Source organism: Schistocerca serialis, chromosome 2 (assembly GCF_023864345.2).
Source record: "Schistocerca serialis cubense isolate TAMUIC-IGC-003099 chromosome 2, iqSchSeri2.2, whole genome shotgun sequence".
Taxonomy (NCBI): domain Eukaryota; kingdom Metazoa; phylum Arthropoda; class Insecta; order Orthoptera; family Acrididae; genus Schistocerca; species Schistocerca serialis.
This window is the reverse complement of record NC_064639.1, coordinates 233561612-233580620: the sequence shown is the minus strand read 5'-3', so window position 1 is coordinate 233580620 and position 19009 is coordinate 233561612. Positions and strand designations below refer to the sequence as shown.

At 41.9% G+C, this 19009-nt stretch overlaps 1 protein-coding gene across 1 annotated transcript in view; it reads left to right on the top strand.

The window, feature by feature from the left end:
* Positions 1–19009, top strand: part of LOC126455873 (probable G-protein coupled receptor CG31760) — a 1325234-nt gene that overhangs the window by 1264994 nt on the left and 41231 nt on the right. The window contains exon 11 of the mRNA XM_050091633.1: positions 6112–6221. Within this exon, the coding sequence (XP_049947590.1) occupies positions 6112–6221 (110 nt within the window). The remainder of the gene's footprint in view (positions 1–6111; positions 6222–19009) is intronic.

The following is a 19009-nucleotide window of genomic DNA, read 5'->3' as shown; positions in this document are numbered from 1 at the left end:
TGCACGGTGGAAATACTTTTATAGTTGGAATATAGTGGTAGCCTGCATTACTTGCGTCGGACAATATCTACTTGGAATCAGTAATTGTCGTCGCTCATTCTAAAATAATATCTAACACATCACCTGCAATATTTGAAGAATGTATAAAACTTCTTTAGAAGTCAGATTACTTTATAAATAAGTTAATATATTTTACATTTGACGTTAAGCATTAAAATCTTTATGGTAGAATAGGAAAAGCCCTACTCATGCTGATTTTATTGATTTCGGGTTATTCACTCGTAGACTAAAATTTAGTAAGCGATAAAGAGTTTTCCTTTCATTATTTTGTGGCCTGTAAGCTTAAGAATGATTATAAATTTTGTTTAAAATTTGTTGTAGTTAATTAAGTACTCTCATTATCAAACAATGCATGAGTGTAATCTGGATAATTTGTGCTCTGTTTTCGGAAAAGATAATTTTTCACTCAATTCAGTGTTTATGACGCCATATCTACTGAACTATGAGTCGTACAATGATATAATTTTGCAATTACATTCAGTGGAATATGTGGATACTGTCTGTAAAATGTTTTGCGAATAGAGTTAGAAGTGAAGAAATGTAAATTGAAACATCATGCGTGATACTATATTTTTACTCCATGGACAGCAAAATTATTATGAGCAACAATCTTTTTTTTTCCTTTCTTTCTTTTCTAGGTTGTGACAAGAAAACGACAAAAATTTGAGACGGTTTTTATGTATAGAGTTTGTAGTAAGTCGCTAAGTGCTCTGATTCTCAAACACGTGATGAATACAGTCTTGGTAATTTGGGCGCTGTGAGTTACCATGCCTCAAGATGTACACCTAGTTTCTATCTGTAATGTACGACTCTGTGTTAAACCTTTAAACTAAAATCACTAGTTGCTTCTGACGTTTCGATTATGACGGCATTTTAGACTTTAACTTCGGTCAATACCGAACATCAGATTTTGTTGCTCCTGGAAGCCGCTAGATAGGCAACCTGCAACTGACAATAGAATGGTCCAATCTGACATGGTAAGACAGGCCCTGAAATATTTTATACAGGAAGAATACACCGAAAGAAAGATCCTGACAAACTTTTATCTGCTAAGACGCACTGCAAGTATTATAAGAAAAAAAGTTGAAAGCTGCCAAATTCGTAGCTCGCCAGCGGATGGAGAAGGTACATCCCCTACAGGAGCTGTAGCGGACGGCGTATGCACAACATGGCAGGTGTATATCACTGGTTAACGACGTATTGGTGAACATGTAGCTCGACTCGGCACGATGGTAATTTTCGAAGCAAATTTCACTTTTCGTTGATTGTTTCTCTGAAACAAATGTACACCGTTACTGATCGCCCGAATTCGCAACTCGTTTAATATCCATAGTGATTACCAGTTGCTATTGTGTTAGCAAAACTTAATAACGGAGATAAAACTGGATTAATATTCATTGTGTTTAACACTTAATGTTAAGCGGTGTCCAAACTCGGTTCCACTTCGTAAAATCTGACTGTAAAGTGTATAAATTGAAGAAAGACTTACACGAAGTAATAAACATGCAGCAAAATTAAACTCGCAAGAATATGAAAGCAAAAGTATCCGAAACATCTGCTGTACAGGGTGGCCATAAAGTACCATTCCCCCGTTAATAACCAACATAAACTCTTAAACCTGAATAAATAACACGAACAACAGTTCCTTAGAAGATTTTTTTTGATATGTGAAATATGTAGAGCTGTTAGTGAGAGGGAATGGAGCACTATCGCTGGAGATCTACTAGACTAGGCCCTCCGAAACTGACTGAGATAAACACTGCTGATTTCAATAATATTTTGCATCAAGGTGGACTCAATTTGTGATACACTCCTGGAAATTGAAATAAGAACACCGTGAATTCATTGTCCCAGGAAGGGGAAACTTTATTGACACATTCATGGGGTCAGATGCATCACATGATCACACTGACAGAACCACAGGCACATAGACACAGGCAACAGAGCATGCACAATGTCGGCACTAGTACAGTGTATATCCACCTTTCGCAGCAATGCAGGCTGCTATTCTCCCATGGAGACGATCGTAGAGATGCTGGATGTAGTCCTGTGGAACGGTTTGCCATGCCATTTCCACCTGGCGCCTCAGTTGGACCAGCGTTCGTGCTGGACGTGCAGACCGCGTGAGACGACGCTTCATCCAGTCCCAAACATGCTCAATGGGGGACACATCCGGAGATCTTGCTGGCCAGGGTAGTTGACTTACACCTTCTAGAGCACGTTGGGTGGCACGGGATACATGCGGACGTGCATTGTCCTGTTGGAACAGCAGGTTCCCTTGCCGGTCTAGGAATGGTAGAACGATGGGTTCGATGACGGTTTGGATGTACCGTGCACTATTCAGTGTCCCCTCGACGATCACCAGTGGTGTACGGCCAGTGTAGGAGATCGCTCCCCACACCATGATGCCGGGTGTTGGCCCTGTGTGCCTCGGTCGTATGCAGTCCTGATTGTGGCGCTCACCTGCACGGCGCCAAACACGCATACGACCATCATTGGCACCAAGGCAGAAGCGACTCTCATCGCTGAAGACGACACGTCTCCATTCGTCCCTCCATTCACGCCTGTCGCGACACCACTGGAGGCGGGCTGCACGATGTTGGGGCGTGAGCGGAAGACGGCCTAACGGAGTGCGGGACCGTAGCCCAGCTTCATGGAGACGGTTGCGAATGGTCCTCGCCGATACCCCAGGAGCAACAGTGTCCCTAATTTGCTGGGAAGTGGCGGTGCGGTCCCCTACGGCACTGCGTAGGATCCTATGGTCTTGGCGTGCATCCGTGCGTCGCTGCGGTCCGGTCCCAGGTCGACGGGCACGTGCACCTTCCGCCGACCACTGGCGACAACATCGATGTACTGTGGAGACCTCACGCCCCACGTGTTGAGCAATTCGGCGGTACGTCCACCCGGCCTCCCGCATGCCTACTATACGCCCTCGCTCAAAGTCCGTCAACTGCACATACGGTTCACGTCCACGCTGTCGCGGCATGCTACCAGTGTTAAAGACTTCGATGGAGCTCCGTATGCCACGGCAAACTGGCTGACACTGACGGCGGCGGTGCACAAATGCTGCGCAGCTAGCGCCATTCGACGGCCAACACCTCGGTTCCTGGTGTGTCCGCTGTGCCGTGCGTGTGATCATTGCTTGTACAGCCCTCTCGCAGTGTCCGGAGCAAGTATGGTGGGTCTGACACACCGGTGTCAATGTGTTCTTTTTTCCATTTCCAGGAGTGTATTACTGTTTTTACTGCTGATTTCAAGTCTTCTTAGAACTGGTTAAGCAAATTTTTAAAAAACCATGCAGCATATCAAGTCGCAAAACAACGAAATTTACTTCAAGTAAAAGTGTAGAGGAGGTGCATTTAATTCCTAGATAGCGTGAAGACGAGGCTTGCTTTTATCTCCACATCAGCTGTGTCTAACGCCGATCGGTCAGGTTTCGTGAAAGAACTGCAAGCAAACTGCACTTTATCATTTCGAAGCGAAAAAGGATAGAATTTGCTCTTCAATGGATTAATGCTATGACACATCCGTATAGAACAAGTAAGAGTGAATTACTATTTCCACAGCATTGTATCTTTCTTCACTGACTTCAAGGCATATTGAGATCAAAAATTAAGAAAGGGTGTTTAGCGACAAAAATCTTGTAAGTCGACCTATCAAAATCTGGAAAATAACAAAGAACAATTTTTAACATTTGTAACGGTTTCTAACCAGTTGAAGAAATTAATTCATTCAGCCGCATTGTAGTATCCTGTGTGCTGATTATTAGCGCCAAAAAACAGTAACACATTGGTCAGGTGATGTTAGGTTTTAGTGTTGTCTTCTGTTCCACCTAGTATAAAGGCTTGATCACGAATACAAGCGAACAGTTGTGAAGACTGACGAATTATCTGTGAATGCACATTCACTTACGTTCGATTTCATTCGCTCCAGTGCAAAGAGAACTTATATGGTCCGGATTCGACTCACAGTTGGTCATAGGGTTTCTGTAAGTCACTTTTCACTCGTCCTAACTCTGCCAATGTTATTAATGTAACAAATGCCGAGTTTCACCATAGTTCGGAGTCCATGTTAAGCAGCAGATCCCGTTATAGCTGGCTGGATTAATCATTCAGATGCTGCAGGAGGCGAAGGCAAACCGCCTCCAATAGTATCTTCCTCAGAAAAACGCTGGGGTTTTAAACCAATCTTTGGGTTCATGACAACTTTACCTTCAGCGTTTTTGCAGAAAAAGATTGTTCCGAAAGCCATGTTATTCCGATGTAGAAGTAGTACAAAATCTGATGAAATTGCCGATTAAGTTTCCAAAATGCGACAAATTCTAAAATATTTTATTTCCAGAATTTATCTTAGTCAACCATGTGAACTGCTAATCATTTCTTTACTGATCGTAGTTATTGTTATATTTCGAAATCAAGGAAGCCACCGCATGAAATTCGAATAGTTTGCAATGAAAAATTTATGTCGCTGAAGACATGCAGGTCTCTCTATTGACTACTCGTTAAGTTAAAAATAGATTCTCGACATCCATGACCAACTATAAGACATTTGAAATGAAATACGTTAATCATTCACCCTTTACAAGCATACGAACAAACGAACAAAAAGATAATATACTATTTATTGTTATTTTTTCATGTTTCCCATGTCACTGAAGTGCAGAAAGAAAATCATTTGGCAAGTGTCAGTGCTACCTGCTCATTAATAAAAATACACTGAGTCACAATATCCCGACGAAACTGCAACAGCCGTGGTCTTTCGGTCGCCTGACTTAGAAGCATTATCTGTGGTGACTTCTCAGTGACACATACATTTCTCTTGTTGCCATATTAAATTTTGTTCCCAAAACACAGCGAAGTTTATACAGCTTCTGACTCGTTTGATGCGAATTTCTCTCTGTCTAACCTCTTCATCACAGATTAGCACTTGCAACCCACGTCCTCAATTATTTGCTGGATGTTTCACCTCACTGACATGTTAACACAGTTGCAGTTGTGACGGAGTCCTGAAAGAGTCTGTCATTAAAAAAGATGATGAGAACAAGACTGATTAGCAGCTTGTGAGCAAGCTCATTGTTGGTATAAAAATAAATGTGTAATTTCTTTACTTATTTAACTATCGCTGGCACTTATAAAATCAAATTAGTAAGAAATAGGCAAAAATAGAATCAAGGACCTGTAGAAACCTATGGATAACACCTGCGATATTAAATTTAACTGATGAAAAAAAAAATAGATATAAAAATTCAGCAAAAGAAGCAAGCAAAAGGAAATACAGGCATCTAAAATATGAGTTTGGCAGTAAGTGGAAAATAGCAAAGAAGGAATGGACAGAGATGAAAGGTAAAGTCGTAGAAGGACACGCGTCTGTGAGAAAGATAGACCCTGTCTTTAAGAACGTTAAAGAGAATTTTAGAAAAAAGAGAAGCAATTGGGTGAGTATTGAAAGCTTGAGTTGCAAAGCCAGTGGTAATAAAAAAATGGAAATCAGAAAGGTACAAGAAATATAAAGTATTAGTAATACAACGAAGACGAACTTGTACAGAACGTTACAGAAAGGAAAGAAGTTGATGAAGATGAGGTTGAAGATGTGAAACTGTGACAAAAATTTTTACAGAGCACTGAAAGACCTAAGTCTTAATAAGGTACCTGGAGCAGACATTTCCACAAAACGACTGAGAACCTTCGGAGAACATACAATGGCAAAACTATTCCCCTTAGCGTCCAAGATGTATGAGACAGGTGTAATACCCACTACAGATAGCCCCCAGAGAAATAAATAAATTTACAGGTAACATTAATATACTGGTACATAGGTAAAAAGCAAACATTTTAAACATGTTATATAACTTAAAATAAATAACAATACTGTCTTCGAAGAATGTAACCTAACAGAGGGGCGAGCCATTACAACATACTAAGAGTTCTGCGTTTTCACTATATAGAATATTCAGTGAATCCTTACATGTTGTAAGCAATACTGAATAAATAGGCTTTTCTTCTCGAGTTTTCCGTTACTGTTAATATCTTTACAGCAGTATGATGATTGCAGATGGCCGCCATTTTCCCTGTGCTGGATATGTACTCCTGCATCGCTACGAAATGGAGTCGGCATCTTGGTTTCTGCATAACGTACACGGCTCTCCTGATGAAGACGTGGAGGTAAGATTGCACAACGATCGACTTTAATCATTACTTACTTCACAGCATAAGAAAACATTAGTTGGTTAGACTCTCCTGGCCTCAGCTGAAGTGTGAAAGTTTCGCTACCTCCCTCCCCCCACGTCCTCCCCTTCAGATCCACCGCCAAATGTAACTTTTGATGAAGCCATTGACATAAATGTAAAATTGGTTTTAGCATGTAATCTGACTCTTTCTTGATTATATATAGTCTTTTTTATGTTTAAATAGTTATTCACAGTATTTTCTAAAATATGGATTGTATATTGGTAGCGTGTCTTAGAGTACACGTAGTTCGCTTGCCTTATTGGTTAAATTACTAAGTGAGAGATAGGGTACAATATTTTGAAGAATACACAGACTCAAAATTTATAAATAGATCTCATCTGCGGAAAGAAGCTGCACTCAACTTCTTCGATCTTGTGGATAATGTGATTGACAAGCGAGTCTTACCTATCTCTCATAGCATAATTATGTTGTTTACTATATCTGGATTTTGTGGCACTAACCTGGACACAAGATTTTACTTCCCAGTACTTGAAAATTTAATGACATGACCTCGTGAAGGGAACACCACTTTGTTTCATTTAGTATACAAGCTGCGGACATGTGCGTAGGAGATTTAGGAGTTCAAATTTATCTCCTGCTGAACAGTTTCTCGTTCCTGTGTTGCCATTGCTACAGTGCCTCCACAATTCGTCTTTCATTTTGTAAAAATATTCCAATATAGGCACAGAAATATATAAAAACACACATACCTTTCGAAACTTGTAACTGGGTACAATGCACCAACTGTTTTTCCTCCGCTGTCTGATGTTAGGGGCAGTTTCTAATATTCCTATGACAACAGTAATTTTATAGTAGAAAATGTTTTTTCATCCTCTCCCCTCGTATGTTTTTTATGTATACAGCTCAACAATATAAGAACAATTGTGTGTCATTTAGCGGAAGTATTACGACGACATCTCATTAATACTGAAAGGAACAAAACGATCCCTCATGTGACATCACCTTCAGTATTAGGCGTATATTTTTGTGTAGCATACAGACAGTATTTTAACTCCTATTCAAACGAATGTGCCTTCCAATTCCGATCAAGATCAGCCCCACCGTGTACCGATGCCTATAAGCTGTATCACTGATACTGACTTATGTACTAAGAACCACACTTCAGTTTTCACACAATTTGTTATGTAATATTTATTTCAGAAATGGGTATTTCACCAGGGAACCAGCTGCTTTTGATACTCAGATTTTGTCTTTAAACAGATTTACTTCTGTCTGTTGAAGAATTGGACTGGTATTGACAAGTGGACAGTCAAAAGGATAATTAACAAGTTTTTTATTAGGTAATTTTCTTGTCTGCCTGTCTGTGCGGTACACAGTCAATTTGCAGTTGCTTTTAAATTAAGTTTCCGAAGACCTGGAGACTTAAAACGTTGAAGATAACCCCCAATTGGATGACATCGCTATATTAACTCGCTTTTCTGTCTGATGTTTGGCAGAGAGTACTTTGTGTACCACTGATATTTCTGCCTTTTCCTGTTCCACTCGCGAATGGTTCGTGGTAAGAGCGATTATTGATAAGCGCCTGTGTGAGCCCAAGTCTCTCAAAATTTTACCTTCACCGTCTTTCCACGAGATGTACGTAGGAGGAAGCAATACATTGGTTTACTCCGGTGAAGAGAAACAGAAACCTGAAATTTACCTCATGACTCTGTTGTAATCTCATGAAAATGTTTGAAATAATTTTAAAACTTCACACACACTCAATATTAAAAAGGAGAAAATAATTATTTAAATAAATTTTTTTAATATAATGTGTTTTTAAAATAGACTAAAAATACAAAATAATTTCTCTTAGTCCCATATAGATTCTTAACAGGTAGCCCCGAAAATTTGTGCACGTGGATTTTTAATAGCTATGACAGCACTTGCAAGATTTAAAGCGCAAGCAATAGATAGTGGTAGGAGAGTGAAGAGAAGTTGCCGCTGAAAAAAATCACACAAGAGTTCATATCATTTACAGTGCAATAAAATTGTTAGTGACTTTGTTGAACTATTCAAGCACCAACTATCTATTGCATGCGCGCCTCCTTCTAGCATTATCATAGCTATTAAAACTTCAGAAGCCCAATTTTCAGGATTATCTCTACGGGTTAGAAATCTGTAATTGGCTAGGAGATATTTCATCCTTTTCAATCCGTTTTAAAAACATGTTATATTAAACAGTTTCCATTTAAGTAATTGTTTTTAGTCTCGGAGTGCTCTGTCCCTTGCCTCTGCATATATCAAGTTTCCAAGCACACAGGGAAAAAAAAATTTGCAAGACCGCCAGGTAATCGAAATATCCACGGGTATGCTGCCGGTTTATAGTGTCCAACGGGCACAATATTTCGGCGATCATACATGTCGCCATCATCAGGTGAACTGACGGACTGAGCTCCTGTGAACGTGCCGGCACGGAGATCCGTACGCTATGGCTGCTCAGAGGGAACTGGGTTCGGTCGCGGCGGCGGCCGATTTAAATACCCTCCGCCCGCGGCGCGCTCCCTCCGCCGTCCGCGCCCCGCGCCACGGTCGCGCGGTGGAACAGATTGCGACGGCGTCTGAGATGATGTCGGTGTGATGGCTCTGTCCGCCGTGGTCGTCACAACGATACGTTTGTTCGATTTACTCTTGATTAACCCGATCGCTGGTTCCCAAGCCTTGCTAAGATTATAGCCACAGTCACGGTTTATGAACTTCTCAGTTTGTAAAACTTTCGCGTGTCGCCGTGATTTAAGTATACCATGCATGGCAACATGGCGCTAACGAAAACGGGCGACGTGACAACTGTGGTGCACCATGGGCCATAGACGACAGCAGTAAACGACGGCTGTGCAAATGTCGTCTGGAAAATATTTTCGTAGTATTCCCTGGGTGATGTCATCATCCTCGAAGGCACAGTGGATCAACCCAAGTATATATCTATCCCTGGAGATCATGTCTACCCGTACATGCAGATTGTTTATCCTTGGCATTGCCAGCAGGACAGTACAAAGTGTCACAAAGCCCACAGTGTACCGTGCGCGGATCGGAGAGCAGCGGGATGAGTTTACCGTACTCCCGTGTCCCCTGGTCACCAAATTTCCCAAATTTAAACCCAATCGAGACTCTGTGGGACCACCTCGATCGTGCTGTTCGTGTCATGGATCCTAAGCCAAGAAACCTGGCGCACTGGCGACGACACTGGAGGCTGCATGGCTTCACACCCTGGCCGTATCTTCCAGAACCTCACTAAATCTCTCCCTGTACGTCCACGCTGCAAAACATAGTATTCAAGCTTTTGACACGTGGTCACGTTAGTGTGACTGGACCACGTATATTAATTACACTTCACTCTTCCAGATGGACTAGTAATTTCTGCAGCTATTATTGTAGTTCCAAAAGAGGCGAATTTACGTCGTTTCACTCTTCAACGTTCGATCAGAAGTTTCGGAGAAATTACAATACTTAGAACTTGGGATTTATCTGTTTTTAACATGAAACGAATTGCTGTATTATGCAGAAGCTCGTGTTGTCATCCGCAACCGTGCTGCAGTCTGTTGGATCACTCCAACCTGACGCAGCTAAGGGTGTCTAGCTACAAAAATGGAATACAGGAGAAACGATTAACTGGATACTACTAATCACACTTGACTGCATGTTGTTGGACCGACACATTAACTGAAAGGCAAAGGATATGGCGTCTAAGGATAATTCACCAGTTAACTTTGTTAACAGTTCTGTTCTTGTTTCTGTAAGAACATTGGAAGAAAGATCCGCTTCAAAAATTGAATGCATTTGTAAAACATGACATTAAGAGATAAAGACTATTTCATAATAACTTCATGCCGTGTACTTAATGTCAAAACACACACTTACATTGCAAAATTGCATCAACAACAGTAACAGAAAATAAATTATGAAAGAATGTGGTCACAAAAGTTTCCTTAAAATTCCATTTAAATCACCAGGAGTTCAAAATACTCACCGCCCACGGAAACAGACGTTTTAAATCGCTGGTGCAATGATATCTGAACAGGCTCAAAAAATTTTTTTTTTTTCGATACAGTTGCGTATGCTGCAGCTATGCATTGTTTCAAACCATCTTTGGTAGTCGGAACTTGTGAACAGACTCCATCTTTGAGTTTATCCTAGAGTGAACGTGCAGGGCAACAGATAACGCCTTCACGTCCTACACAGTGACCAGGAAAAAGCTGGGTGAGCGCTTACCTAGCCACAAGGGAGTGGTGAACCGGTCACCTGCAGAGCCTGTTCCACACATGTCTACGTTTCTCAAATTATACTTTCTCTAGGAGAGTCGGTAACATTTCGATAAGAAATTGTCCAAATCTTTTACCCTTTTAAGGTTTCTTCAATGAAGGAAAGGCCAATCACATTGTATGCAATAATCCCACGCCAAACGTTCACACTCCACTGCCTGCTTCAACCAGTGTAGATTCTCAGTGGCCCAATAATGCACATTTCTTGTTTTTAAATTCCCAACCTTCGTAAAGGTAGCTTCATCGATAATGATAAAGATAATGTATATTTCTGATGTCGTGCCAGAATGGAGCGAAAAATATGCGTCTTTTGCCAGCCCACTGGCTAATCTGATGGTGACGTGACACCTGATATGGGTGGAATGTGTTTGTACGTAAAATGCAACCAACTTGTTCCAGAGACACCCTCCGTTTCACTGGAGCTAACACGTGGATCATGCGCAACAGCTGCAAGAACAAATACTCGTACATACCGCTCGCTGCAAGCTGGCCTCTTACATTCTATGTAGTATTGCAATGCCGTTCCAATAACAATTTTTTAAACATTCACTGAATTTTCATTCTTGCTCGACACCACCCGTCGGTATATCGTTTTCGATATAACATAACTGTCCTCTTGGCATTCTTTCCGTATTCCTCGTAAAGTAGTAAAAACTACACTGTGAAACAGAATTAAAGGATCACTTTTCGAAACGCCATAATTGGCTCCTATTGCGACACATTAGTTTGAAATTTGGCTCAAATGTGCTTACAGGCTTTCTCTGTAATGGTGCAAAGGTACGGTGACCTGCAACGTCATCCACGGGCTCGATGATGCAGGGTGTCGACACAAGCAAAGAAAGACCGACGAAACATGGGAAAAAAAGGCCAGGGGTCAGAAGTTCATGTGACGTGTAAACTGGGTTAATGATACCCCATTGGCACCAAATTACACTACAATTCTGCCCAGTGCCGCCGTGGACGTGTCGTCACAGCCTCTCCTACCAACATTTCACCCCTTTATTTAACGGCTCTGCGGTGGAGGTCAGAACCGTGACGCTAAGCCCTTCAATAACGCAGTTTTCTTATCAGTAGGCGAGGAAAACGTTTCAGACACACCGTCGATAAGTATCAACATGAAAAGGCCTCAGGAATCGGCATAAACGCTGTCAATGAAACGATTACTTTCCTCGAGACTTTTATTCCCACATATTTCGCGGTCGAATAAGATAGTTTGCAGTTCGATGAGTAACAGGAAGTCGTTCTTGACAACCTTTGGTACAAGTGACATCTCCTTGAGCTTAAACCATTCTCTAAGGATCACCCCTTTCGAGTGCAGTGCGACCGCAGTTTTTCCTCTGGTGTACAGCGTAGAACTACTAAGGACCGTTCAAAACTATTCGACGAAATTTGAACATGATCTGAAGCGGCAAGGAGTTTGTTTTCTTTTTCATTGCTCCTGTTTCACTCCCTCCACTGGCTTCATTACAGAGGGGAGCGACATGGACACATGCGTGAATGCAATGGCAAAGGGTCCCTCTAAGGCCACCCAGTTTGGCAGTGCCCTCCGTGGGACCCCTGCATTTTCTGAGAAATTGAAAAATGTGACTATATCGATAAAACCTAGTATGTACCCTGAGGTACCTGCAGGTAGGCAACTGCTTGGCACGCCCACTTTGTGGGTTTCCTCTGTAAAGCTGCATTTTTAAAATTCTCAATAAACGGGAACCTATGTCGTTGTATCCACGCATGTGTCAATGTCATACCTCTCCATGATCATGCTGCAGTAGAATGTGAATCGGGAGCATTGAAAAAGAAAACGGACCCTTTGCTGTTTCACGTCACGCTCAAATTTCGTCAAATGGTTTTTAACGGTCCCTATTGGCTCTGCACTGTAAACTTGAGCAAAAATTGCTGTTGCACTACACTCCAAAGAGGTGGGAGGTGGCTTGCTAGGCCACTATGTCCTTAGAGAAGGGTTGAAGCATCATGGAGGTGTCGCCAGTATCAAAGCTTGTCAAGAATGTCTTCTTGTTGCCAATCGCACTGCAGACTGCCGTTTTCAACTGTGAAATGTGTGGGAATCAATGTCCCAAGGAAACGGATGGTTTCGTTTGTGCCATTTATGACTTTAACTGAGGCCTTTTCGTGTCGATTCTGAGCAGTGGTTGGGTGAAATTTTTTCCTTGAACACTCATAAGAAAAACGCCTGATTTCAACGCTGGGCGTTGCGGTTCTGACTTCCATCGCAGAAGTGTCAAGTAATGGATGAAATGGATAATAGGGGCTGTGATGACGTTCCCATAGTGTGATACGTCCGCTGTGACGTTGGGCACAATTTTGGTGCCAATGCGACATCAGTAACCCACTTTATACGTTACATGAACTTCTGAGTTCTGACCTTTTTTCTCGCATGCGTCGACACCTTGCTGTTTGAAGCGCCAAAGAGCCGAAGGGTGACGCTCCAGGTCACCACGCTTTTGCGTCATTACAGACGAAGGTTGTAGGAACCTTCGATCGAAATTTCACATTAGAAGACAATTACGAGGTTTCGAAAAAGTGATCCTTATTTCTGTTGCGGGATGTAGTTTCTCTTGGTTGTAAGGACATTTTTTATTTTTCAAACTAACCAACACTCGACAACGCCAATGACACAGACAGAATGAAATCTAAGTTTCCTCTGTGTCCCTTTTATATTGGTATCGCGGTGGTGTAATATGCTGTTTCTCCACATCCAATTTGACGTTTTTGCTTATTTGATTATAAAAGCACGAACTGCCGCATAAGAAATCAGTCGATTTCACGCCCTTTCAGGCCCTATGAGGCGAAGCGGTTGTAAGGATACTGACCGCTGTTTCCTGGTTAACGTGGTTTTAACACGTCCATTTTTCAACTGGTAATTCTGATCCATGACGCCCTGGTTGTTGCGGGTAACGGCATTATATTTTGAGAAAATTAAGTCCCCTTCCTTCCCACACTATTGGATTAATGTTTCACTGAGGATGTCATCTGATGTCATAAAACCGGTCGTTTTCCTGTAAACAGAGTGGAAGCGCTTTATTTTCCAAACAAAGATGTCTTCAATTGCGTTTCCCACAACATAAAACTATTTGCCCGGTGCCACAAACACGGTAGCTTATGGCACGAGCCGAAGTTCTACAATATAGGCGACGAAAAGCACTTTTTATTTAATAGCTGGACGACTTATATTCAGAGTGCGGTAAAAGCTCTGATTACAACAAGAATGTGAGAAAAAGACGTATTACGTTCACATCCAGGAAAGTTAAGTCTGTCGCTACACAATTAAGTGTGCTAATATTTTGCGTAGTCTATGTGGTAAAAAGTTAACCAGTTAATTTGCCGCAAAAGACACGCGCATGCATCAGAGAAAGGTATTAGTATGAAAATAAAATATCCGCTGTGCGATCTTTCAGTCGTTTCTAAGAATTGCTATTTTGATCACTAGGCACTGAAGGTACGTCGATCGACTCAGAAGAGACTAAATTCGAATTTTTCTAGACGTTTAGCGACTGGAAGCATCAGAGTGGAAAATCGTGTTGTCACGTAACGTAAACAATCGTGGATCGTAGTATATTTCGGATAGTGTCACATGACAAGGAACAAAATACTAAGTGTCTGTCCCGCCAGTACAGAAGTAACCAAGACTGGAGATGGTACCTGCAAAATCAAATATATCACTGCTGATGTGGGTCACCAGAATGTTACAAGTCATTTAGGCTTGACATAAACAGGAAAAAATGCAAGCTATTGACATCGCCATCATAATTCAATTCTGTACAATATACGACAAAATAAGAAAACATCTATCTGCGAATCCATCACGTAACAAGAAAGATGTATGTAACATTAATCAATATCATAATTTAGGTGCAGATCTCACGAGACATGAATAAAGGGTTACCAATGTATAAAAATGAGTTATAGCGACCAACACTAGCTGAAAACCCAGTGCGTCACACGTATAGCTCTACAAGCCACCAGTGCTCTTTTTCTGGGGTAATTCTGGGGGACGTGTACCCCTAAACTTCTCTGTCCGTAAAGTAACATCCTTACGATGTTGGAGAACGTAAAAGTTAGCCAACGATTTATCTCACGGACTACATCGGATTTATTTCATTTTCTCATGTTGGTAATTTGCAATATGAACGATGGCAGTCAGTCTGTGATGCGAAAAGCGATACATTTAGCTGTTTCGAAGCAGCAGCAGCCGTTCTCGATAGTCGAATCGTTGGCAGCCAGTGAGAGTCTATTTTCTTGTTCTAGCCGATACATGGGAGTCGGAATACTTGGTTATTCGCTTACTGTTCCCTTCTTGTAGGTTGTATGCTTCACTGTATGGCCAATCGCGTGTCCTGCTTTTGTTGCAAGTTAGCTTAGTGGTCAAGGTAAGATAGGCAGCAAAACAATAAAGTGTTTTACTTGGTCTCCTGCATCTAACAAACTAAAACTTGCCAATAATTCTTGTGCCAGTGAAGAGTCAGGAATTTCAGTGTTGTCCGTGGATGATAAAAGAGTTATCAGAGCAAGTCTTGAAGTACGGTCACGATACATCACACTGTATTCTGTCAAAATGAAGATAAGAAGTCAGCTGTTGGTGTACTAATAAAGGAAACTAAGCAGTGATCTTCACTATTGTGAAGCTCTCAAAGTTGAAATTACACTGGAGAGGGGAACAACAAGCAGACGTCTTGAGCTCAGCAGATTTCATCATTGTCTGAAACCAGCGGGTGGAGCGTCTTCTGCAGACGGAGGACATTGCTATCTTTGTGTGTGCGGGAACGTTGGACTCATCGACTTGGCCTGAAAATCCTGGACTAACACATGGTGAAACAAGCATAAAACCTTACGTAGTCATTTTGGTTTTCTAGGGAGAGTGATACTCAGAGCGCTTCGAGATTATTTGATGGAGGAAAAAATGCCAGCATCCGTCCTCCCTCTTCTGAGTGCGGTGAAATGTGTTCGCATGTCTATTAGTGAATGCGAACATGGGTTTTCACAAATAAATCTCATTATAAGACCACAAATAGCTTGGTTCCTTCTTTCTGATGTTCGTTAAACTGGTTGGTCCTCCGCTTAAGTTATTTCAACCTATGGGTTACGTACGCTCTTGGTTTATGATTGGTATACATCTTGCTGCTGATACCAGGAGTGATATAAGAACGCGTGAAGACAACAGCCATGAACTGTTGTCAAAATCTTCCTCAGTGAGCAGGTCAGACCTCAAAATAAAAATGGTTATCGGTGATTTAATCATTTAAATTGATGGGGTTGTATGGATTCACTTTCTTTAATTACTGGTCATGGTTTATGTTCTTCTGGTTTGGAAACTGGTATAAAGCTATGTAATGCCAATTACAATGTAGTTTTATAATTAAATAATAGAAAAATTCGGAGTAAGAAACCATGGAGAAGAAATTAAAACTTTGAGGTTGTAATTCTGTCAGAGACAGCCCAGGACCTGGAAGAGCAGCTGAACGGGGTGGACAGTGTCTTGAAAGGAGGATATAAGATGAACATCAACAAAAGAAAAACGAGGATAAAGGAATGTAGTCGAATTAAATCGAGCGATGCTGAGGGTATTAGATTAAGAAATGAAACGCTTAAAGTAGTTAATGAGTTTTGCTATTTGGGGAGCAAAATAACTGAAGTTGGTCAGAGTAAAGGAGATAGAAAATGTAGACTGGCTATGGCAAGGAAAGCGTTTCTGAAGAAGAGAAATTTGTTAACATCGAGTATAGATTTAAGTGTCAGGAAGTCATTTCTGAAAGTATTAGTATGGAGTGTAGCCACGTATGGAAGTGAAACGTGGACGATAAATAGTTTAGACAAAAATAGAACAGAAGCTTTCGAAATGTGGTGCTACAGAAGAATGCTGAAGCTTAGATGGGTAGATCACATAACTAATGAGGAGGTATTGAATAGAATTGGGGAGAAGAGAAATTTGTGGCACAACTTGACTAGAAGAAGGGATCGGTTGGTAGGACATGTTCTGAGGCATCAAGGGATCACCACTTTAGTATTGGAGGGCAGCGCGGAGGGTAAAAATTGTAGAGGGAGACCAAGAGATGATTACACTAAACAGATTCAGAAGGATGTAGGTTGCAGTAGGTACTGGGAGATGAAGAAGCTTGCACAGGATAGAGTAGCATGGAGAGCTGCATCAAACCAGTCTCTGGACTAAAGACCACAACAATAACAACAATTAAATAATCAATTGTGGCTACGTTATGTCTAATCTGAGAGTACCCCAAGACATTTTTTTTTTTTAGAAAAGGAGCACTCTAAACCACGAGAGCTAAACAGCCTAAGGCATTCACTACAGACAAAAGAAGACTTTAGTGTCATTAATAATAACAGTGCTCGCGAGAGACTTCGTGCGCGGCAGCGCGCGAGTACCTACTTGTATGGAGCCGCCAGCATTTCTGGCTCGCCTAAATAGGACCGGGAATATTACACACCTGTCATCACTGCGCGTATCGCCCAAAACGCTGAAATACACTGCACAAAAGGAAATGTAGACACTTTCAGGCCACTATTTTCGTTAAGCCGAGCAAAATATATTTAATCGTATGGCTTAGTGAAACTGAAGTTTTGTCTGTCTTTACGAACTATTGTCCTCAGCAAGCAATAAGTGCATTTTACACAAAAACTTCACTGTTGCTGCTGAAATATCTCTGCATAGAACTGAAAATTTTCGTCCATCACCACACTGTCTTCACCACACTTCCTGATTTGGGAACCGGGTGAGCGGAGAAGACGAAAAACAGAGCTCACTGAGCCACAATAACTAATTTTTGTCATGACGCCACCCTATATTTTTCTAGCCGTCGGACACTCTTCTCTCTCCTAGTAATCAAGTACAGTTCTACGCACTAACTATGCTTTAAAATCATTAAATTCTGTAGTTTTTCATTTTCGTTTACATGTCTTTCTTGAAAAATAAGACCACGAGCTTGCATTTGGAGATTCTGCTGATGGTTACTGCACTCTTAATACGGATTACAGCAAGCTTTTGCTGTCCGTTATAAATCCGAGCAAAATTTACGTTGTTCCCGGCTTATTCACCGATGGACAGATCGGGAAAAAAGTGAAGTATGTTCAGTACGACAATTTTAATTTGTTGTCGTCTGTCTGTCGCCCTTTACGAACACCGACAGGTGTAGGCCCTTGCTCCTGCTTTACTCTCACTACAAAACACATATTGATCTTTCTCTAAAAGAGTAAAATCACTCGTGAACACACGATATCGCATGGAAACACTGAACGTACAGATACTGCTGACCTCCATCCTTGCTGCAATATGTATGAGGCAACAAAGTCGTGAGGCGAACAAATCACAACGCTTCGCGCTTGACATTGGCACGCAGCGGCTATGATGTTGACCTGTCTGCTTTGGTGAGGGCTACAATAGTCCACAGTAGTAGTAGTAGAATAATGTGCGGTTTCCGTGACAGGAAAATGCTTTTCAGGGACGATTTGGACAAATCCAAGGATAAAGAGGATAACCACGTCTCAGATATAGATCCTAAATACACTACTGACCATTAAAATTGCTACACCACAAAGATGACGTGTTACAGACGCGAAATTTAACCAACAGGAAGAAGATGCTGTGATATGCAAATGATTAGCTTTTCAGAACATTCACACAATGTTGGCGCCGGTGGTGACACCTACAACGTGCTGGCATGAGGAAAGTTTCCAACCGATTACTCATACACAAACAGCAGTTGACCGGCGTTGCCTGGTGAAACGTTGTTGTGATGCCTCGTGTAAGGAGGAGAAATGCCTACCATCACGTTTTCGACTTTGATAAAGGTCGGATTGTAGCCTATCGCGATTGCGGTTTATCGTATGGCGCATTGCTGCTCGCGTTGGTCGAGATCCAATGACTGTTAGCAGAATATGGAAGCGGTGGGTTCAGGAGGGTAATACGGAACGCCCTGCAGATCACAACGGCCTCATATCAGTAGCAGGCGAGATGACAGGCGTCTTATCCCCATGGCTGTAACGGATCGTGAAGCCACGTCTCGATCCCTGAGTCAACAGATGGGGACGTTTGCAAGAAAACAACCATCTGCACGAACAGTTCCATGCAGCAGCATGGACTATCAGCTCGGAGACCATGGCTGCAGTTACCCTTGACGCTGCATCACAGACAGGAGCGCCTGAGATGGTGTACTCAACGACGAACCTGGGTGCACGAATGGCAAGACGTCATTTGTTCAGATGAATCCAGGTTCTGTTTACAGCATCATGATGGTCGCATACGTGTTTGGCGACACCATGGTGAACGCACATTGGAAGCGTGTGTTCGTCATCGCCGTACTGGTGTATCGCCCGGCGTGATGGTATGGGGTGCCATTGGTTACACGTCTCGGTCACCTCTTATTCGCATTGACGGGACTCTGAACAGTGGACGTTACATTTCAGATGTGTTACAACCCATGGCTCTACCCTTCA